The following is a 24238-nucleotide window of genomic DNA, read 5'->3' as shown; positions in this document are numbered from 1 at the left end:
ATCAGAGGGAGATACACAACAAATTAGACACAACACAAATAAGAGACTAAAAATTAAAAGAACAGTTGTTTTGGTTGTGATGTAGTGTTACTGATTTAAGTCTATTTGAAAACATCACATGAAACTTAGTAGGGACCATCACTTCAGTCATGCATTTTTATATTTACCCAATGTGTCTTTTATTTGACTGCTTTATTGTGTTATATGGTACTTTGATGATTGCACTTTTGTATTTATACTTTGTCCAAGCCTATGTTTTCTCAAATGAACGCAAATTAGAATTTTGCTCCTATTCCGCTCAAAAGATGGCTGCTGCATTTACCAGGACAACTCATGTTCTATCTAGGCCTTATAATATACATTGTTTGGCTAATCATCCAAGAGGCGTCTTTAGTAAGGAACAAAGTAACTAACTAACTAACTAACTAACTAACTAACTAACTAACTAACTAACTAACTAACTAACTAACTAACTAACTAACTAACTAACTAACTAACTAACTAACTAACTATATAAATAAATAAATAAATAAATAAATAAATAAATAATGGTTGTATAAAGATGATGATATAAATGCCGGGGCAGAGTGATTTTAAACTTTGAACCCTGACCTGTGTTTTTCCAGTGCCCTCTGACGTCACAGCTGTTTCCACACGCGCACACTGCAGAAGCGGAAGTCAACATCATGTCTGTGGAGGACCCGTTTTTCGTGGTGAAGGGGTGAGACTTTTCTAAATAACGCCATAAATTAAACTCTAAACTGGTGCAAACGAAGCGACTACATGTATATTCCCGTCTGCTCAAATGTCACACAGTGTTTTAAAAAATCAGAGCCGTTTCAGAGCGGTTTATTTGGGTGTTAGCTTTAGCTGTTAGCCTGGTGCTAGGTCCTGTTCGGGCACTCGTGTCAGCTCTGTTTACATTTGGTTTGATTATTAGACGCGTTTCTTTTATTAAAACGTCCTTGTCATAACTGGATTTGCTTGCCATGCAGTTTCAGATAGGCTTTTGTGATGCAATCGTTAAATTGATCTTGTTGTCTCATTGTTTTTGTGGCTTTGTGTTGTAATTAAATATGGATTAGAAGCATAACTGTACCATAGATTATTCTGTGGGAATAGGATTTCTAGACCTCTCAGAAATCTTGTACTTGTCACAAAATTTGGTGCAAAATTTGAATTTGAGGGTTGGATTTTACACATGGAGGGGGCTGTCTGCTTTTATAGCCATAGCTGCCCTGAGGCAAATTGACAGAAATGTGGCTACTATTCTGAGTCAATGACCTCTCCAAAGACCCCTTAGGCTAGGTGTGGTAAGGGTCTTGCCCAAGAACACAAGAACAGTATTTTTAAATGATTTCTAACATGTATTACACTTAGGGATGCCACAACATGTTACAAATTGTAAAAATAAACAATTTATTTCCAGTTATTGACTTTATTTATTTATTTAACCTTTATTTTACCACGTAGGTCGGTTGAGAACCAATTCTCATTTTCAACGACAACCTGGCCAAGAAGCAGAAATTTCAACATACAACAGAATAACATCCATACAGGCAAAGACAAGACAAAACAACAACACTAAGACAGTTACTATTTTCCACTATTTACATATATACACATGGGTGAGCAGAGTTTAAAAACAGAGTTAAAAACAAGTACATTGGTCACGTACTATAGATTTTATTGAGTTGATGAATGAAGCTATTGATATCATAGTACTAAGACTACTAGACTTAACAGTGAAATCCTTCGTTCATTTACATTCATATTGTTGAATGAGGGGATATTATGCAAAATCACTTTTTTTTCTTAGCTTTCTAATGTTATAATGTTCTTCTCTCATCAAAAACATGTCTGGAGAGGTTTTAGATGTCATCCATGCATGTCTGTGTAATCGCTCAGTCGTCCAGCTGAAGTTAAACCTGGACAAAATGTAGGAGTGAAGACATTTCGCTGCTCATCCAAGTTCAGTTACGGTCAGATTGTTGGTGTACACCGCCTTATATCTATATATATCTATATCTATCTATATAATATGATAGAATGAATAATCTGACTCATTTCTGCAGAGCGGCTGAGAGACTGGGGTCCAATGTTCCATCCAATGTTCTGTCTTTAGTTAAACTGTGTCTGTGTTTCTAGCATTAACTTTATGCTCAAAATGCTGTGACTGTGTACAGAGTTTTAAGCTGCCCTCATGTGACATCCCAACATTTTTAAATAATGAATAATTTAGTATTCACAGAATTTTATGTCACATTGTTCCTTCCTGTTTTAAAACATTCCCCCGCACCCATTAAAAACATGTGCAATAAGTTACATTCACATTTTAGAATTTGATTATGTCATAATTACAGTGGGCTGGGGTCTATTGATACTTTATTGCTTATGTCATTAACATTCCCTGGTGATGTGATAGCTGTAGACACTGCTCTGTCTTGGACTTTAATCTCAGTTTTTGGCCAGTTTGGCCATAAAGAACTGGCTTAGCTGCAATTACAACAGGTGAGCTGATTTCTGCTGGTAAACAAGTCTCTCTTAAATAACATTTCAGTAACAAGCCAGCTAGCATTAGTTTTAGTTAGTCACTCACCTTTATGTTGAAAATCAAACACTTAAACAGGATGCTCATATTGATGACAGGCTCCTGAAAATGTGCTGTTAAAATCCGTTTTGGTAATTGCCAGGTTGCTGGCTGATGAACATTCAGCCAGCAAGATGGCACTGCAAAGTATCAATATAAGTCTATGGAGGAGTCTCTGTGTTTGAAGTAAATTCCAAACTTATGATCCACAAATGTAGAACCTTATCATTATTTGTTTTGGAGTGGCTCCACAAACCTATCCTTTTAATATATCTTAAAGTCGTTTCAACTGACAATACTTAGCTATTGTAAAAATATTTAACTTTTGTTTATTTATGCAGATAGAGAAGATGTTAAACTTTGTGCTAGTCTTTCTTTCACTGCGGATAGTCCCAGTAATTACAGAGATATTAACCATAAACCAGGTCAACAAATCTGCAATCTGACAGTTAAACATCAAATTCCACCACAGATTTTGACCTGTCCTCCAGGGACTCTGCAGTGTGCTCATGTCACATGAATGCAACCTATTTGGTAAATTTGTGAACCTAAATCATAACAGAAATTATAAGGTTCTTCGTCTTTCAAAAACAGTGAATCTCCCATAAATTAGGCCCCGACTTAAAATTGTCTCTTTTCCTTTTATGTTGTAGTGAGGTGCAGAAGGCACTGTCTAGAGCCAGAGGGCTGTTTGAGCGCTGGGAGGAGCTGTTACAGGATGGGACACAGGTGAGATGGGCCTACAATACCTGAGGAATTCATCATCTACACATATAGTAGTTTTTGACAAAAACTGATGAAAAACTAAATAAAAAGTAATGACTATAACTATGACTAAAAATTTGATTTTTTTTCGACTACATGCACTGATATCTTATGTTTGTTGAATAAGAAAAACAAAACATGACCTGAAAGAAAAGAGTAGAGAATATCTACTCTATTAGAGACTAGATCCAGGTTCTACTTTTCAATCCCAGAGCCTCAGATGGGACCATAAACAAACTCACCATGCAAGAACATGTCTGCACATGTGCCATAAAGCAATGCATATTGTAGTAGTTAAAAGAAATGAAATTCTGGTTGACTAAAACTGTTCTGGGTTTAGTTGACTAAATTAGCATGATAACATTGTAGACTAAAACTAAAGAAAAAATATAATAATAGTACATGTCTTGTCAAACTGAATGCATGCGCTTCTCGAAGTATGCCTCTTGTTTACACCTCTTGTTTACACCTTTTGTTCACGCCTCTGCATGTGATTCTGTTTTTCAGGTGAGCAGAGATGAGCTGGACTGGAGCACCAATGAGCTCCGAAACTGTCTGAGGGCCATAGACTGGGACCTAGAGGACCTCAGCGAGACCATCAGTATCCTTCACACAACTCATGGAAACTAATGCTGTGGTATTTCATTACAATTATAAACTTTACTTAGAACCTGGCCTATACACATTTTTTTCTTCAGTCGATACCAATTTTGGTGTTAAGGGTTCAGGTTACAAATAATCAGTTGTTTAATTTCTGTTTTATTTAGCATGAATTGCGAAAATGTGGTTATACCTGGCCAGTTAATTAGTATAACTAAAGTGAGGTCTTCACATTTATCTGGAATGGCTCTCTAATTAGTATAACATATAAGCATGACCTATTTGTGTTCCCAAATATGAGGTGAACATGTTTAAATACCCCAGCACATCAGTGCTAGTGCCTCTGCAGCTCACTGAGTGAATTATGTAGGTTCTGAGCTTTCAGATAGCGCATGGCATGTCCATATACTGAGAATGAGAAACACTTGTATGTGTCCTGTATCTGCAGGTTAAGGCACTGGTAACCCAGATTCAGTTTTGATTGTAGTAAGATTTTTTTTTAAACCAGTGAGGGTACAGGCTTCCTTTACTATGTATGTTAATGTGGTTAAAATAATCTAGGAAATATTATTTATAACATCATATTAAATCTGCAACAGCTAACAATAACAATAAACCCAGAGGGACTGTCCATGATGCAATATATGTTCAAATCTACACACCTGTCTCCCAAGTATTATAGATGTAATTGGTTAAATAGGAGCATGGTTGAGCCTGGTCTCTGGTCTCTGGTCCGGTCTCTGGTCCGGCCTCTGGTCTGGCCTCTGGTCTCTGGTCTGGCCTCTGGTCTGGCCTCTGGTCCGGGCTCTGGTCCGGGCTCTGGTTCGGTCTCTGGTTCGGTCTCTGGTCCGACCTTTGTCCTGGATCTTCACATGAGCGTTACTATTTTTAAACAGACCTCCTTTTGTGACTCTGCTTCACTTCCTCCTCGTGACGTAAATTAATTATCATTCAATTTAGAAGCTTGACGTTTCTCTGAAGAGCCTCTGTTCCTCAAATATCCTCCAAAAAGTCAGACTGGATTCAATCAGTTCTGTTGATTTGCCGCACATTAAATAAAGATGATATGAAAAAGGTTATGAGGTCTCAGTAGTCTGATTAGGTTCATTAGAGCTGCTGTATTGAGTAAACTTTAGTTTCTTATCTACAGACCTTTATTTATTTCATACCTTGACGGTTTCGGCTGCACTCTTCTGCCGTTATGAAGTGTCACCTGATGTTGCTGTGACGTGTCTGGTGAACTGATTGAAACATATTTTGGCACTGTCATCCCACTTGGAGCAGCAGGGCGACACCGCCATCTGCAGTCCAACTTCAGAACTGTATCCTAGGTGTGAGAATGTTGGTATGCCCCCTCATACCGGTTTACAGTCCGATGGTCGTGTTCCCAAATCTCGATGGTTTCCCTGATCCAACAATGGTACTTACTGCTCTCTGTGCCTATGACCTTAGCATTGTCTTAATTCATGATGGTTTTCCCTGTTGCAGTGATCTGATATTGCAGACTTAAGCTGTTCTTGTTGGCAGAGTGTAGTCGAAACTGTATGAAGTATGAAATCAATAGAGGTCTTATTATATTAAGATTATGAGGTCAGCAATTAATCACATTTAAGTAGAACATATTTTCAGATTTTAACATGATGGTTCATAATTTCATTTAGTTTTAGTTATTGAATAGAATACAAAATATAAAAGGTTTTGTAGATCTTTTTTTTTTTTTTTTTTTTTACCTTAAAATGACCTTTGAAATGTCTTGATTTAAAATTTGTGACTTTGTCTGGGGTCCAGAGTACACATTTCTCCAATACTTTATGAAGATGCGAGTCTGGTCACCGGCGAATTCTCGAGTTCATGGGCGTTATTGACAGGTGGATTAGCCAATCGGAGACACACATGGTCCACCTGTCTCAAAACAAATATGGCTGCTCACAAGGAAAAAAGAAAGGATAGCAAAAGATGAAATTAAATCTGTCAATGTACAAATAGTTGTAGGAGTGAAGATGCTTCTTCAGTTCTGGTCAGATTGCTGTTGGACACTGCCTTATATCTATCTGATGGGAGGGGCTAATTACACTGAAGCTGTAAACGGCTATTTACAGTTTCAGCCTTAACGACCCTATTCGGCCTGTAATGGCCACCTATTGTTCTCATTGTTCCTTTTTGTTTTGGGTCTGAAGATAGAGTTGTAGATTGGTGAGAGATTGTGTCTCAGGCCCCCATTGCTGTGGGGGCCTGAGACATTCCTCTTCTCTCAAACCATTTCTTTTCTCTGGCTAAGATCTGTACCTCACTATCTTCAAAGGAGTGGTTAGTGGCTTTGAGATAGAGATGTACGGTGGACTGGAGTCCAGAGGAGCTCTCACGCCGGGGTTGGTACATTCTCTTATGGGGTAGCTGTTTAGTTTCTCCAATGTAACGCTCACTGCACTCTTCACTACACTGAATGGAGTAGACCACATTACTTTGTTTGTGGCTCAGGATTTTGTCCTTTGGGTGAACCAGTGTTTGTAGGTTTGAAATAAACCGGAATCTCATTCTGTCTGAAAATTCTTTGAAGTTTTTCAGACACATTACAGCAGCAAAAACGGCCATTAGAAACAATAAGCTTACAGAGACGAAAGTTGGTGATCTGAGATTGAAAGTAACACCTACACTGAGCAGCACCAAACCTCCTCCCTCCAACATAACATCAGAGGATGCTCTAGAAAAGGACCACAGCATCAACATTTTGCAAACGGACAAAGGGAGATGCATCGTGATCTTGAACTCAGCTGATTACGAGTGTTAGGTGTGTTCTATCAAAATGACGACTGGATTCGATCAGTTCAAATCTCAAAATTTTATTCCCCTGACAGTTACAATCTAATACAGGACCCGGGGTCATATGATCTATCCCTCGTATGTGCAGCAGGCGGTCTGTCTGCCTTTCCCTGGCCCCGCAACATAGAAATGTAACATGCAACATGAATATGCAAATATTATGTTGAGTAGGTTGTCGCCCAGGTTCCTCCATCCGGCGTCGCTCATCTCTCCGGGCCGCACCAGTCTATTTTTCCGGCCTTGAGTCTCATCCGACCACCCTGTCCCTGTAAAGGAGCGTCTACACAACCCCAACAGTTTCCCACAATTCATATCACACAATGTTGCCTTTAGCATAGTTTCAGTATTAGGATAGAGTGCTCAAAATTTAGTATAAACATGGTGCTTGTCAGACGACATGATTCACATCCTACAATGTTGCCTTAACTCGGTAAAAGAGTTTCTGCAAAGCACCAACTGTCTCCCATAATTCACGTTTTACAATGTTACCTTTAACCTAGTTTCAGTGTTAGTACAGGGTGCTCAAATTCTAGTATAAACATAGTGATTACATGACAATATTCAAAACCTATATGATTTCAGTATCAAAAGATATATATGTATATGTAATGCCCCTAAGAAGCTTTATTCAATCAATATGCATTCCATATTTTTAATATATGTATTTGTAAGGCAACTCAGAAGCTTTATTACTTGACATAACCTTCACGAGGCTAAGGTGAACAGCTTCCTCAGTGACACTGCCACCTATGAATTGTTGAAACGAGACCCTACTAGTGGGCACAAGAAGAAGAAAATCATAGATTGCTTACAGAAGCTGGGAAAGGAAGAAGTCATTGATAGACAGTTGTATTACAGACTATCCTGATGACTTCATTCCTTGTATTTATGGCCTCCCAAAAATCCACAAAGAAGAAGTGCCCCTCAGACCCATTGTATGTAACATTGATTCTATCATATACAATGTGGCCAAACATCTGAAGACCATCCTGGCTCCTCTGGTGGGCAACACAGAGCAACGTATTGAGAACACAGCAGAATTTGTGAGAAAAATCAAACCTCTCCAATTTGATTCAGATGAGACCATGGTGTTTACTTGTATTCTCACAGCAATGGTGGTGGAGGCTGCAAAGAGGAGGCTTCTGCAGGATACTAAGCTAAAAGCGAGAACGAAACTGACACTGGACCAAATCTGAAAACTGCTGGAAATTTAGTACCACATATATTCAGTTTAGAGGGAGTTGTGCCATGGGCTCACCTGTCTCTCCTATCATGGCTAACCTTTATATATGGAACAATTTGAACAGGAGGCATTGGCCTTATTTCCAGGGACTCCACCCATGCATTGGTATCAATATGTGGATGGCAACTGGACTGAAATCTAAATTTAAGATCTGGAGCCCTTTACTGCATGTAATAATGCTGTGGATCAAAACATCAAATTCACATGGGAAGAGGCCAAGATGGGCTTTCAATAGAACAACTAAGAGAGCTAAAAAACAGGATATCAGGGAATCTGAACCTAGAAGGAAAGGTGTTACCATTCCTTACACAGCGGGTGTGTCTGAAAAACCTCACAGAATTTTCAGACAGAATGAGATTCCGGTTTATTTCAAACCTACAAACACTTTAAGACAGAAACTGGTTCATCCAAAGGACAAAATCTCGAGCCATAAACAAAGCAATGTAGTCTACTCCATTCAGTGTAGTGAAGAGTGCAGTGAGCGTTACATTGGAGAAACTAAACAGCTACTCCATAAGAGGATGTACCAACACCGGCGTGAGAGCTCCTCTGGACCCCAGTCCACCGTACATCTCCATCTCAAAGACACTAACTGCTCCTTTGAAGATAGTGAGGTACAGATCTTGGACAGAGAAAAGAAATGAGAATGTCTGAGAGGGGACTTAAAGAAGCTATTTTTGTTAGGAAAGAGAATCCTTCCTTGAACAGAAATGGGGGCCTGAGACATAATTTCTCACTGATCTACAACTCTATCCTCAGACCCAAAACAAACAGGAACAATGAGAACAATAGTGAGCCATCACAGGCTGAAACTGTTAGCCCCTCCCTTCAGATAGATAAGGCAGTGTCCACCAGCAATCTGACCAGAACTGAAGAAGTGGCTTGAATGAGCAGCGAAATGTCTGATTTGTCCAGTTGAAGGGATTACACAGAGAAACAAAGGAAAAAAATATCAAAGGGCAATGAAAAAAAATCACAGATTTCTGAAGAATCAGTGAGCAAACTCTGTTAATCTGATGTGAAAGAAATGTCATTTTGTAAAACATAGGTGACCAATGAGCTCCTTTGTTTCTGAAAGGGAAAAAAATATGGTTGGACGATCATGTTTGAGCCTGGTTCAAAGAGCGGCGGAAGGAGTAGGGACCAAGTCTTTGTAAAAAATTGAGATATCAGTGTAGACTTGCCAGGCAACAAGAAAGTCAATTGCACATAGTATTAAAGATCCTATATTACACAAAATTGACTCCTCTGAGCTTTAAGCCATGTTATAATGTTGTTACCTCATCAAAAACATACCTGGAGTTGAATGTTGTTTCATCCACATGTTTGAGTAGCTCTTTATTGTGTGCCAACACCTCCAAAGCTCAAAATGCTCATGTAGCTGTAGTTTTTGGATCAGTAGAGATTGGCAATTGGCAGGGCTGAAATCATCAAATGATTCTAGTGAAGGTGTATTAACACATGATATCACAAGGTGGAACAGTGTTCAGTTTGAGGGAAGAACTCAGCCTTGACAGAATGTTTCCTCATCACAAACATACCTAGCATTCTAACAGATCAGAAAATGGCGTAATATGGCTCCTGCTAATAATATGGGAAACTGCTATTATTCTGTATTGAAAATTACATTCTGTTTTAAAATATGTTTTTATGATCATTGTGGTATTGAAATCCGTTTTGAGTGTTGAGCTTTTCCTGCGCATTTGAAATTGTTGTGTTTTTACTCTAGTTTGCACTTTTATTCATAAATTGAAGCCTTGACAAACTTCAGGCATCGTGGAATCGAATCCCGGAAAGTTCAGACTCGGCGACAATGAACTTCAGGAGAGACGAGACTTTGTGGAACGAACCAGGAAATCTGTACTGGTAAATCTATATATGTGTTATTGTGGCAGAGTGGTTATCCTGTCTCCTCCTCTCAGTAAGGAGGTTGTGGATTAGACTCTTGATCTCTCTGAGTGGAGTGTGCATGTCCAGATTAAACATTACAAAAGGGCGTGATGTCATTGGAAACCTAAATTAGCTGGGCGATATATTTAGATCTGTTAACTGTGTAGGTGTAGGGGTCATTAGCGGTCACGGTAGAGTGGAAAACTATGAGTCACCAGAGTATTTGTTTGAATCAGGTCAAAGAGCTGAGTCACTGAGTATTATGGTTATGTCACCAGCTCTCGGTGTGTGGTTAAATGGTGCTGTTAATAACCAGGGGTGGTGAATAAGTCAAGGCAAGGGCTTTTTAGTCATATTAAAACATGTCTTAATATTGATCATTCACAATTCAATTCTATTTTGTCTTATTGAAAACATACATATACATTGTTATCGGCGAATATAGCATTTTCAAAGCAATAAAAGGTAACATGGTGATCTAAATATGTTATCTGTTAGCAGGTAATACCCCATAGAAGTAAAATACCACCTTTTTAAACAATACATTTAAAAAAGAAAAAAAAACAAACACGCTTTTACTGACAGAGGATTGGCTGTAGACATCTCCATGAAAATTACCCAAACTGATCGCTGACCATTATACATGACTGAATCTCACTCTTGATTCAAATTTAATTAACTCCAACACCACACATTCATTCTGGATTGGAACTTTTATGTCAAGTCAACACATAAATTGTTATCTTTGCGGTCGGATATTAAAAGTTGCTGTAAGCGTCTGCTCCTGACAGGTTTAACCCAGAGACACTGAAGGATGGGTCAAATTTAGAGTTGTTTTGGTAAATTTTTTTATTATGTTGTTTTCTGGTGTGTTCCAGGAGATGAAGGAGCAATTGTCCAGTCCATCTGCTGTGGCTCAGGCTGAAAAGAAGAACAGACAGGTCCAACCTAATTAACTTCCAGGCAAATGATAACTGGGACTTTTCCCACCTCCGATTTCAAAAATGCCCAGGAAGTGAACTGGGAGGTGATGGAGGGATAATACACAGTAGAACTCTCCCTGATACTAAAGCTAATGCTAACCCTATTATGTCCATTTTTAAAAACAGGACAGAGGCACTCGTGGGATTTAGAAAATATGAAAAAGCCTTTACTCAATCATAATTTTTATAAACAAACAAAGGGCACAGATATGAGAGCGTGCTTTTCCCCCAATTATGCTAACGTCTTTATGGCTCTATGGGAAGAAACCTTTATCTACTCCAGCCAAAAATATCTACAAAGATAAAATCACATGGTGGGGTAGATATAAATGATATTCTCCTTATATGGTCTGGCACTGTTGAAGAACTGAAAGATTTTCATTGCTATTGGTGTTGTTTATATAACAATGAGAAACTCAATTTAGACTTTCCCCCTCTGAAATACATTTTCTGGATCTAACCATTTTTAAGGACTATACTGGTTATCCACATACATCTGTTTTCAGAAAGCCAACTGACTTTTCATCCACCTAGGCCAGGGGTCGGCAACTCTTTCATCCTTATACTGTGGCTCCACGTGGCTTGGGAAGATAAATTATTTAGAAAGTATTTATTTGAAGTGTATATTATTTGTGATATTTTTATTGTAATTTAAATTGGAATATTATTGTGATCTTGAAATATTAAAATAAAATTATATTTTAAATTTTTTTCAAAATAAGCGCCACACTCGCAGAAGCCTGTATACCCACCAGCAGGCTGTGCATTTATTGAGAAATATGAATTTGGAGACCTGTCAATCTTCGGATCCACATACATATGTGAGCAACTATTCTCCACCATGAACTATGTTAAAAACAAACACCGCTCACTCCTCACAGACAACACCTTAAAGTCCTGCGTAAAGATGAAAGTGACTTCGTAGAGCCCCAATTTGCAGATGCTGTTTGCAGAGGGAGGAGAAGTCTCTGTAGCACTTCATGGATTTCATAAGCAACACACTATAGTTTTTTATCTAAAACGTAGGTTAAAAAAATAAACAATATATACAGTGATATCTTTATTTTAGATGTCAAAAAGTAAAAGTCCCAGTATTTTCCCTGTGGAAACGGGGTCCAAATGGCTCTTTGGGTGTTAAAGGTTGCCGACCCCTGGCCTAGGCTAATTAATGATATACTTTATGGTCAATTTCAGAGATTAAAACGGATCTGTGACTCAGAGGAAGAATTTGATCAAAGGTCTGGAGATGAACCAAAGCTTTAAAGACAGGGGGGATATAAAGAAAAAGCTAAAAGTGTAAAAAGAGAAGAGCTGTTGATCCATAAAGAGAAGCCACAGCCAGACCCTAATAAAGTACATTTGTCACCCAATACAGTGACAACACAAACGCAGTTCAATAAATCAATAAGAGGAGTATACTAAAAAGTGATCGTGTCCTCCTCCATTTAAAGCCTACACAGCAAAAACACGGCTTGAAGTGTGGCCATTGTAATCACTGTTACAATATGGAGACAAGAAATTATTTCAGAGATCTCCGCAAATATAACATTAACTCATTTGTTAATTGTACTTCATCCTATGTTGTTTACAGGCTCAAGTGCCATGTGGATGATTTTATATTGGGCCAAGAGAAAACTGAAAATCAGACTTGCAGAGCATAAATGTGTCATCAAAACTGGTAACCTTCAATAGAGCATGGCAGCACATTATAATCCTTTTGGATTTATACACTAAAGGCTATAGAATATCCAGGCCTTAATCTGTCTTCCTTTTAAAATGTTTAAGATTACCACCTGTATTTTACTGTTGCTCTAAATATGATGAAGTGTATAGTGTCTATTATAATTATTTTGAAATGTACTCTGTATCTTTGTCTTGGCATGTTATTAGATCATGAGGCCTGGCAGCCACTTTTTTCTTTTAATATCTATGCCCTGATGAAGACCCAATAAAGCCGACACAGGTTGGTGTTTTTATGGAGCCAGTCATGATTGAATAAAGTTCTTTTACTATTTTCTAAATCCCACAAGTGCCTCTGCCCTGCTTTAAACCTGATCCTCAACCAGAAGGGAACCTGGGTGAAACCCTTGGTATTGAAAGTGCAAAGACACTCAAGTAGCATTTGAATAACCTGGCTGTGAAGAACCTATTGTGTCAATGTCTAGGCCCTGATCTAGTCTGGGGAACGTTCTCTATGGAGTGCTTTATATTGTAATTCATCATAACCCTGCATATGTGCTGTGTTTAAATACATGTATAGGCTCTGATCTCGTCGGGGGAGCGTTCAACAGGACTTGAGGCTCATCTGGTCTCAGCAAACTCCAGATACATCCAGGAGCAGCAGGAGCAGCAGCAGGTCAAGAGTTACAGTTAAAATGTATTGGTCCAGAAGCCATTTTCAGTTTGATGATACTCGTTTGAAACTGGGATTCATACTATACTGAGATAAATAAGTCCTGCTCCCTAAGGGAGGAGTTTTCTATCTAAGTATAGTTGATGCAGAAGCAGGCTCAGTGCTTTATTGTATTTAATAGTCTAACATATTTGTGTATATTTGTTTTGTACAGTTGATACAGGATCAGGTGTATTAGTGTCATAAGAGTATATTAACTTTTTTTTTTTATGCTATAGTTGATAGTGCAGGAGCAGGATGAGCAGCTGGAGCTGGTCTCTGGGAGTATCCGAGTACTTAAAGACATGTCGGGACGTATCGGGGACGAGCTTGATGACCAGGCCGTGTGAGTGACACTGAACAGCATTCACTTTAATACAACATGGAGGACTGGCCAGGACTGGGCCAGGACTAGTACCGGTCTTAGCCCTGGTTTAGTTCTGGGTTAGTCCTAGTTTAGTCTTGGGTTTAGTTCTGTTCTAGTTCTGGTTTTGTCCTGTTTGGTCCTGGTCTTATTCTGGTCTAGTTCTGGTCTAGTCCTGGTCTAGTCCTCGTTTAGTCCTCGTTTAGTCCTTGTCCAAATGTTGTGTTGTTTTTTGCAGGATGCTGGAGGACTTTGGAGATGAGATGGACCAGACGTCGTCGAGAATGGACTCCGTGCTGAAAAAGTTAGAGAAAGTGTCCCACATGACCAGCAGTGAGTATTCTACTACTATTACTATTACTACTACTTCTACTACTACTGTAATTACTGCTACTATTATTACTACTGCTACAGCTGCTACAACTGATAATTCACCATTTTGAGCCTGGATTTAACATAGTCAAACCAGAGGCCTGTCTCCCATTTTCAGGAAGACTATTCCAGGTTTTACTACTACTACAAAACTATAGCTTAAAATCTGGTAACATTCCAGATCTGAAGTAAGTATATTTTAACAAATGAGGCATTTTTGTGTCCTTGGGCAAGACATGTCAGCACCCATTGTCTGTATGAATGAGTTCTGTTGTGTATTATATTCCTTAAGGAGCTCAGTGAAAAGTTGCTAGTACAATCCCCAATACAGGTTTTGTAGCAAGACACCAAACCTCTGGTGTTTTTTACCCTTTAGAATTGATACTTTGCAGTGACATTACATTGGGGGTGTTCTGAATATATATCTAGGGAGGAATGATCAGCAGTTACCATTAGCAAACACTGCCCGCTTGTATTTAGATTGTCTGAAAACCTAAGAAAAATACAAAATGGATTTAAACAAAACATTTTCAGGAGCATGTGATCAATACAAGCACTCATGGTCCTATTTAGGTATTTGCTTGTGACTGTAATGTTATTTGAGAGAGTTTTGTTTAACAGCACAAGTCATTTCTTTATGATCAGATGGTGTTAAAACAAAGATCTTCAGACAGAGCAGTGCCTACAGTTAGCATCAACCCCTAGACGTCAGCTGCAAAGTATTTAAGTGTATCAAAACAAGAAAAAGTTCTATTTTATTGCCCAGAAAGAGACAGATATGAATATTTATGATTTCTGTTGACAGCTTTCCCTAAAATACATGTGTGGTCTGTTCTAAAAATACATTGTAAGTTTTTTATGAGCTTCTCTGACAGCGTTGGACCGGTCTCACCTGTAAATCCTGTGTTTGTGCTTAACAGTTCTGAGTCAATCTAATCTTATTCTCATGCGCTGTAAAAACATAAACAAAGTGCGGGCTGTGGAAGTCCCCTGTGGGTTTCAGACCGGAAAGTGAAATAGTGTTTTCTGTACGTATGAAGTAGGGTTCTCACGATAATAAAATTTTGATTTCAATATGAAAGAACAGACTCGATACTCAATACCAATTCTGATACCACAATAATAATAAAAAACACAAAAAAAGACAATAGAATGTGATTTTCAACATTAAATGGTAGTACTTTCTTTTATATTTCCATTAGGCCTTATATCTGTGTATTCCCTCAATCGTCCAGTAGGTTCATAGTGGTCCATGAGCGTATACTAGCCTATGTGTCTTATATTTGTTGTACGGCTCTTTCTAAAGATATTCAGGAAAAGGTTCAATTCTGTCGTGTGAATGTGACTTTTTTAGTATTGATACCTGCTCACTTGAGTATCTAGTTTCGATACTAGTTTTAGTATTGATCAGTATCAGATTTTCAGTACTTTGATAACACTACTATGAAGTAATATTATAGGTGTTATTTAAACTATCATAAAATAGTAGTCTTGGCCCCTTGATTAAATCTGTAGTGATTTTGTAGTTTATTTTGAGAGACCCAGCTAAATAATGATCTCCAGTAGTTATTTGTGGACTAAAGCAGGACTAAAGCAGGACTAAAGCAGGACTAAAGCAGGACTAAAGCAGGACTAAAGCCGGACTAAAGCAGGACTAAAGAAGGACTAAAGCAGGACTAAAGCAGGACTAAAGCAGGACTAAAGCAGGACTAAAGCAGGACTAAAGCAGGACTAAAGCCGGACTTAATTAGAACCAAAACTGAACAAGACCAGGACTGGATTCGACTAAACCAGGACCAAAATGGAATGAACTATAGTCTGGAACCAAACTAGGACTAAACCAGGACTGAAGCTGGACTGAACTAGGGCTTAACCAGAACTAGATCAAGGCCGAACCAGACTAGGCACTTTGGATTTTCTGTTTACTACAAAAATGTGTCTCACCTAACCAACTTCTATTTGAAATTTGTCAGTCTTTTGTTTAGGTTTTTGAGCTACATTTTAATTCTATTTGAAACACCCATAGTATAATGTAGGGTTATCAAAACTATCAAAAATCAGATACTAATCAGTAAAACTAGTATCAAAACTAGATACTCACTTGATCAGACATCGATACTAAAAGTCACATTCACAGGACAGAAATGAACCTTTTCTGAGTAACTTTAGAATGATGTTGAGCTGTATCTGAACAATTATAAGACACATAGACTAGTATATATACGCCCATGGACCACTATGAACCTACTGGACGATCACACAGATCTAAGGCCACATGGGAATATAAATGAAACTACTACCATTTAATGTTGAAAATCGCCTTGTATTGTCTGAAGAAAGGGTGTTTTTTTAATTACCATCGGGGTATTGGAATTAAGTATCAAGTCTATTCCTTAGTATCGAAATCAAGTTTGAAACAATTTTTTTTTTTTTTTTTTTACCCAGGTCGAAGGCAGTGGTGTGCCATCGGAGTCCTGGTCGCCATCATGATTGTAGTCCTCATCCTCTTCTTCGCCCTTTGAACAATATGAACATTGACCTTTGCTCCACACACCGCGCCCCATCCACTCCCGGGTCAGAACACTCCTGATTGGACACGCCACCTGTCAATCGCTCTTTTTAACGTAAAGAGTTGAACTTGCAGATGGGAGATGAGGGTAGCCTTTTGAACGGCACGTTGAATTCAGAGCTGAAATCATGGTGCAGTTAGTTTTATTTTTTATTTTTTATCATGATTTTGTGATTTTATTGGGTGGATTCATTTTAATCATTGACTTTTGACGTAACATCCTCTTAAAATATATTGATTTGATAATATTTATACCACAGTTATCACCAATATTAACCTTATCAAATGAAAATGCAAGCTTAAATTACAAGACATAAGGCAGTACTTTTTTCCCTTAAAGTGGCTCTATTATGCAGACATGCTTGAAGAGGATTTAGGTTAAGGTTGGCAGTTGGATCCTTGTTACTTGCAGTGGTGTTGTGTCGTCGGGTAAGACACTTCACCCCCTTTCCCATGTATTAGGTTCAGAATGGCCGCCGCATCTGTCAGTTTGTCCCTGGGCGACTGTGGCCTCAGGATAATGCAATGTAAAGCAACTTAAGCTACAATACAAAATGCTATGTAAGATATCGATTGTTTATGTAGTAATTTCATTGAATATTTGTATGTATTTTTCATTGATAACTACAGAATGCATTTGAAAAACAGTTGTTAATGGGAGTGGGGCTTTTCAGTGTTGCCTTAAACTGTATATTTTTGTATAGTGTTTGTGAAACGTGCCTAAATGAACTATAACAACTGTAACATTAATGCATTGTTTTGTTTTTGTAGTTTTCTGCCAATAGGCTGCATTCACGTAACATCATGCAGATTTGTTGACCTGGTTTATGGTTAATATCTCTGTAATCACTGGCCCTATCCACATGAAACAAAAACTGGCGCGAAGTTTAACAGCTGTCAGTATAAATAAACAAAAGTGAAATAATTTTTTTGTCAGTTGAAAAGAATAAGATTAAATGAATAATAATCATACCATAGGCCCCTGCCCTTCATTTGAGATTGCGATGTCATTGCATTCAAGAATGTGAATGCAACCTACTTTGATAAAATCTGTATTGATACTTTGCAGTGACATTGGGATGGTTCTTGTATACAGAACCTACCGTATATACTTGTTTAACAGCACAAATCAGCTCACCTATTGAAGTTGCAAGTCAATTCTTTATTGCTAGATTGTGTTAAAACAAACCTCAGATTAAAGTCTAACTTGAGTATGAGCTTCAGACAGAGCAGTGCATACAGTTATCATCACACCCCCAGGAAATATTGATGACATCAGCTGCAAAGTATCAATTGTTTCTGATTTCTAATTCTGAAGATTTACAAAAACAAAAAAAACAACACTTGTACCTTGAGAGACAATTGCTGGGGAGAAAGCTTCATTTCATTGTTATTCCCAATCTTACACCTCCCCCTTGTGGACTTGTGGTGTATTGTAAAGTTGATTGACTGATTTACAAAAAGTAGTTTACAAAAAGAATTTTTCAGCTTCTGTCCATCCTGTACAAAACATATTTTTATTTTTAAATTTTAGTTAATCTTTTTTTCTTGTATCTGATCAATTTTATTGGTAAACTGCTTTAGATTCTTACCAAAGGCTTGAGTTTAAAGGGCCTGTACCTGATTGTAACTAATATAATGTCGCCAAGGTAAATGCTCTTCACATTATGCACTGTTTGGAAAAAACAGCTTACTTGAAACAAATTCTGTAATCAATAATCTACACAGCATTTTCTCAGGTAATAACTAATACAGAAGCTTCTGACAGCTCCTGACTTCTTTTTAATTAATACTAAGAATTATGGGAAACAACTGCCTGACACTATCCCAGACACTTAATTCTGTCATGGTGCATTTTCAAATAATAAAAAAATATATATAGTAGCCAGAGATTTAGGTGCTAAAAGGAAACAGCCAAATGACACTATCCCAGACAGTTGTTTGTCATGGCGCAATATCACAGCGGCAGAAAGAACTAAATGGGCGGGGCTAAACTTAAACATGGTACTAATGGTTTGAAATCAGGTACAGGGTCTTTAAAATGGTAACGTGCTTTATTGTGTATTTTACAGATATCTGATGAATGAACTGTACATTGGCCACATTCAGAGTTGATGTGGGGTAAAGTGGATTTATGGATGTTTATGAAGTGCATTAAAATAATTTCTTTCTATTAATGTGCAGCTTTTATTGATGTCTCCACATAGTACTGCTTTTGTCCTTAAAATCCATCACTTAAAGGGCCTATATTGCACTATTTTCTGATCTCTGTTAAAATGTTGTTTCCTCATCAAAAACATACCTGGAGTCATGTTGTTTGTTTTTTTCACACGTTTAACACAGAAACCCTGTAGTAGTAAAAAGTAAAAAAAATATATAGATTAAAAAATATTTACCCAGGCTTTGGATAAAGTATTATGCAACTTTTGTGATGGGGATCTACCTGCTAAGCTCCATAGAAACGTATAGCCAATAATGTTCCACAGTAAACTGATTAAACTGATCCATTTTACATTTATTGAACCACATCACACACATTTTAAATGCTCAAAATACCCAGATAAACCTGCATTCTTTCTGTGACTGAGGTCACCTTTCCACAGACCAGACCTGTAACTTGACTTGGTGTCACCTGCTTGTATCTACTGAGATAGACAAAGTAAATGCCATACTGTGGAACCTTCAAGGCAAAACAATATATCCATGGGGACAAGCAGGTGGCTGAAAAGTTGCAACTTTAACATTGTGTCCCTTTACTTGTTCTTACATTTATGGCAAAAATTAAATCTCCCCCAAATTCTTACCATTTTCACAAATATCTGTCTAAATCAAGCAAGAAAAAGCAAAACTGAGTTGTGTTTTTTTTTTATATTTTATTTAAAATTCTCGTTTATTTCCAAAAGTGTAGATACGGAGGTTATGTGGGTAAATAGCTCATGCGGAGAGACTCAATAGTGCCTCGTGTGGTCAGTTTGTACAATTATTTATAGGTTTATTTATATGAGAAAAGCAGAAATCGCAGTCAGGTCTGGTGCTACGGAGCAGGACAGGTCATTCAGGGGTCATTCACAGGTCATATAGGGGTCAGAGGTCACAAAGATGGACTCATTTACACCAAAAGAGATTAAGAACGAATATTGTACTTTTTTTTTCTCTACTAGTAAATTCAATAACTCTGGTTTAGACCTAGAAGAGACTAAGTGAGTGTGACGTCACCCATTGCGTTCGGCTCCAGCCAAATGAAGCTCATCGAGGGGGTGAATCTGCGACCACATTTGGAAATCCTACTGTGAAACCAAAGAGCCAATCAGGAGTGAGGCTGTTGAAAGTACACACCCCTTCCCACTTGCACCACTGGTTTAGCGGGGGGGCGGAGCTTAGCAACAAAGCTGTCAAAGGAATATTTTAAGATCAGATGAGCCTGACAGCAGCAGTTAGAGCAATAGAAAGTGAATTGGAGCCAGAGCATGAAGGAACCACTTTGTGTCCATGCTCACTTCCAACTGGGAACGCAGTGGCTAGCGGGTTAGCATTACATATACCATTTATATATACTGTCTATGTTTTGCATACATGACATTTCCATTATAATATTCTGAAGTCAGTTTATATTTAGTAATTATTCCTGTACACTTAAGTTATTGAATAAACTAAAAATAAATTGAATCGCAACTGCAATACTAATTTCTAACCAATCAGTTCTCATTTAAGTATTATTCATAATATTTAATCAGAAATGTTTTAAAACTCAAATCATATTGTTTTGTAATTCAAATGAGGATTGTATTTTTTAATATAATCGTCTCATCTTTGCGACCCAGTGAACAGTATGTACTTTTTTGTATGTACATGAGGTTCTTAAAGTAGCTCCGTAACACCCGGCCTGTGCTTCATTTGACCCAGAGACACCAGAGACTGCCCAGTTTTTACGGTACATTTACGCTAACGTGTTAACGCTCAGAGGTGGGGAGTACTCGCCTCAGTTACATTTACTTTTTGAAGAAACTTTTTAAAGAACTTGTACTTTTTGCAGTTCTTTCCTGGCGATATACCTGCACTCCTACTTGTGCAATATTTTTATTTAAGTCACTTTTACTTGAGTAAAAGTTGTGGTTATTCTTGTCACCCTGAAGTCTTTTGTGCATTAGTATTTATTCAATGTTTTGTCATTCAACTTTAAATTATAAATCAAATGCTACATCCCAACAGTTACTTTAAGTTACTCTTACTTTGAGTAGTAGTTTTCTCAAATACTATTTTTACTTGAGTCATTTCTTTGTACTTCTACTTTCTACTTGAATAATATTGTTTTGAAGTGACAAATCTTGAGTACAATTTTTGGCTACTCTACCCACCTCTGTCGATGCTAACACGTTGGCGCCAACACGTTGCTGCCATCACGTTCGTTGACGGCAATTCACGGTTAAACTAAAGTCTGAGGTAAAGTTTGTCACATGGCCTCTGTCCCATCCCGTTTTAAAAGTTTCATTCAGAAAAGATTTCCTGAAAACTTTAGGAAGTTTTAAAGGGGCTATGCCAGGCTTTATACTGTTTGGGTTTCACAATACAAGGAAACATTGAAGGATAAAACCATGTGTGTGCATCAAGACCGCCCCTCCATGTTTAATCCGCTTATATCATGATTCCACCAATGGAAAATAGTTCCCTTTTAAATCTGACATTATTTAGGCTCTTCATTGATGTCCAAAGCATTACTTATTTCTGTTTTAGTTTAAGCTAGTCTCTAACAGTAGTTAATTTGTTTACCCGTTGCTATGGTGATGCACTTGGCCTTAGATTTCTCACCGATCATGGTCTAAATGAGCATTAAACGACGAGGACCTGTGCATTATTCAGTTATAACACCTCCACAAAGTGCATTAAAACTGCAGAATGCACAGCTCCAGGTTATCTAAGGCACTTACACCACGGCTACAAACTGAAATATCTCACTTGTAAATCTGGAAAGCGTCTTTTCTATCTATAAATGTCAAAAATATTTAGTTATTTCAGTGTTTTACGTGAAGTTAAAGAGCAGTGATATACACAGTGTGATTTAACTGTTGCCAGACTCAGTTCTCACTTACTGTTATAAAATATAATAATTGATATCAAAGTGTTGAATGATACAATTATAATGTGTTTTTCAGCCCATCATTTCATGCAGTATTTATTTCCAACAATCAGTAGTAGTAATCCTGATTATAATTGAACAATCTATTTAAAGATGCACTGTGTAACTTTCCTGGTGTCTGATGTCTAGAATCTTGCACAATACAGCATTTAACTTATCCTCTCCATGGAGACCAGCAAGTTACTAGTCAGATCTGTGGGAAGGTGAGTTTAATACTCTACTGTGGAACATTCCAGGCAAAGCAATAAGCTCTTTTTGGGACAAGCAGGTGCCAAACCCCATAGAAAAAAAAGTTACATAGTGGATCTTTAACAAAATCAAAGCTAATTTTAGCACGGTGACCAAAATAACGCAAATATAACGCAAATCTGAGTAATTTGTGAGATTCAACAAAAATGTCTAAAGAGGGGGTATTATGCAATGTCATCCCTGCATGTTTGAGTAATCTAGAGATCTCTCCCGGGCCCTGTTTGAACATTCCTCGTGGTTAGCTGTAGCATTCTGTCTGTGACTAAACTAAAACTTATTAAACATGTTAATATGTCGTTTTCTGCAAATATAGGATTTTCAAAACAATAAAAAGGTAACATGGTGATCTAAATGTGTGTAATACCCCCTCTTTAACAAAAAGTTGTGACTGAAATAATGTGTTTTTGAGAATGAAACTATATTACAACATAATTTAAAGCAAACACAGCATTTTTAGCCTGGCACAGCCCCTCTGCAGTAGAATATGGCTGAGGTATCCGGAGGTAAAACTGTTTCATAGACTGCATCAGTGACAGAAGAGCTTAAAGTCTTCACTGAGGTTCAACTGGTGTTTAACATGTAAAGTTTATAATGTTATGTTTTATATTTAAGTGTAAAGTGTTGTCTCTGGTGCCAGGGAAGGCTTTGTACAAGATTATAGAGAAATCTGAACTTATTCTGAGGAAAACCGAAAGATCAAAGACAGAAAATACAATTCAAATGGGCAGCTTTTTATCACCAAGAGAAATGTCCTGCAAAAGTAACAACAAATTTTAAAAAGGATGTGGCCAGAACTCTGTTTAACTTTTTAATAAAATTGTACTTCTTAACAGTAGTTTTCAGACCCCCTACTTGACCCCTCCTACTTAAGAGTACTGTTACACTGTACAATATATTACTCGAGTAAAAGTTGTGGATACTCTTCTCACTGTAAATCTACAAGTGACAAAACCTTTATGTCGACAATATGAGATCATTTAAACATTTGTCTTTCTTGCACCGCTCCTTCAGATATGATTTAAATTTTTGCGTCTGTCCTTTGTACCAGTCCAAATGTATGGACTTAAAAACACACAGGAGTGGCCACCTGATGACATCACAAGGGGGAACAGAGTGTTTTGGGCTCTAGAGAAAAACAGACTAAATATGCAAATGAAATGTAAACAGTATTTGTGTAGTTGCTGGATTTAAAGCTGCCCATTTGCTTGACATCACATATTGAGGTCTCTTACAGTGAAAGTAACAGTTGGATCTTATTTTGAAAGGTCACCACTTCCTTTTCCTTTGTCTCAAGTGTTTACAGTAATTTTTATACAAACTTTGAACATTCAACCATTTTAACAGAGTCGCTACACAAAATATCCACTTACAAAATGACTTTAAAAAATCTTAGCTTGTTTCCAAATCTGTCAGTTTAAATGTGTTAAAAAAAAAAAGTATTACTTGAAATGATGAAAATGTTTAATCTAATTTTGCAATATCTTTAGCTTTTGTTTGAACTACTATATTTTTGCTTCTTAACACAAAAAAATAAATGTTTAAATTAGCATAAGAGGCTATTTTGTGTAGCAGACCTGCTCACATCATTTGCCCCAATACAAAAAAAACCCTCCTTTTCCACCGGGAGACTTTGATTGACAGTAATATTGTCATTTTCATATTTTTTCGATTTTTTTTTTTACAGTAAACAAACGTAATAAAAATGTACAAATCAAAGTATAAAAGATAAAAACAAACGTATAAAAAAAGAACCCTCTCAGCTTCAGGCGCTAGCAAACAGGAAGTGACGCAGTGAGCATGCTCAGAAGGTGCATCTCAAAAGGATCAGGCAGCGATGCTGATGTGGAGGGACATGGATTCAACATGGCTGACATTTAATTATCCAAAGTGGGGATGGAAACATTAACCTATTTAACCAAGAAATTCAATCTTTTCCTCTCCTCATTAATATTAGAATAAAGCAGTCTAGTCTGCACCGTCTCCAGAGCGTCCTGAGCCACAACCACAGCTCATTGGTCACCCATCAGTTCCATTGTCCCGTCACATCCACGCAGCTCAAAGGTGCTTCAGTTTAAAAGAACTTTGCGTCACTCCTGCAGCTCCGAGCGGACGGACAAACCAGCGATTTACTCAAAGTTTAAAGTTTCATTCTGGACTTTTTGATTGCCGTTTTTGGTGTTTTCTGTCTTGTGTTTGATTGTAAACCTGCAGCTAACCCTCCGTGTACAGGCGCTGCGTAAGGTGCGAAAAACTACAGCGATCACTAA

At 37.7% G+C, this 24238-nt stretch overlaps 1 protein-coding gene across 1 annotated transcript; it reads left to right on the top strand.

Moving 5' to 3' along the window:
• The first annotated feature begins 660 nt into the window (after positions 1-660).
• LOC117372209 (syntaxin-10) lies at positions 661-18760 on the top strand. Its single transcript, XM_033967977.2, has 9 exons — positions 661-721; positions 3244-3319; positions 3863-3956; positions 9790-9884; positions 10787-10849; positions 13152-13247; positions 13523-13629; positions 13886-13980; positions 16465-18760. Exons 1-9 carry the CDS (start codon positions 687-689, stop codon positions 16539-16541), a joined length of 738 nt encoding a protein of 245 aa, XP_033823868.1. The 5' UTR covers positions 661-686; the 3' UTR covers positions 16542-18760.
• The last annotated feature ends 5478 nt before the right edge of the window (positions 18761-24238 follow it).

Source organism: Periophthalmus magnuspinnatus, chromosome 1 (genome assembly GCF_009829125.3).
Source record: "Periophthalmus magnuspinnatus isolate fPerMag1 chromosome 1, fPerMag1.2.pri, whole genome shotgun sequence".
NCBI classification, from domain to species: Eukaryota; Metazoa; Chordata; class Actinopteri; order Gobiiformes; family Gobiidae; genus Periophthalmus; species Periophthalmus magnuspinnatus.
The sequence above is the reverse complement of the archived record's forward strand: the minus strand, read 5'-3'. Positions and strand labels throughout refer to the sequence as shown.

Bases quoted from the DNA above. Each gene is read 5' to 3' on its own strand.
- LOC117372209 (XM_033967977.2), top strand. From the start codon at position 687: ATGTCTGTGGAGGACCCGTTTTTCGTGGTGAAGGG. The intron at 3,957-9,789 runs GTATCCTTCACA...GACAAACTTCAG, and splicing joins GGACCTCAGCGAGACCATCA to GCATCGTGGAATCGAATCCC. The intron at 10,850-13,151 runs GTCCAACCTAAT...ATACATGTATAG, and splicing joins CTGAAAAGAAGAACAGACAG to GCTCTGATCTCGTCGGGGGA.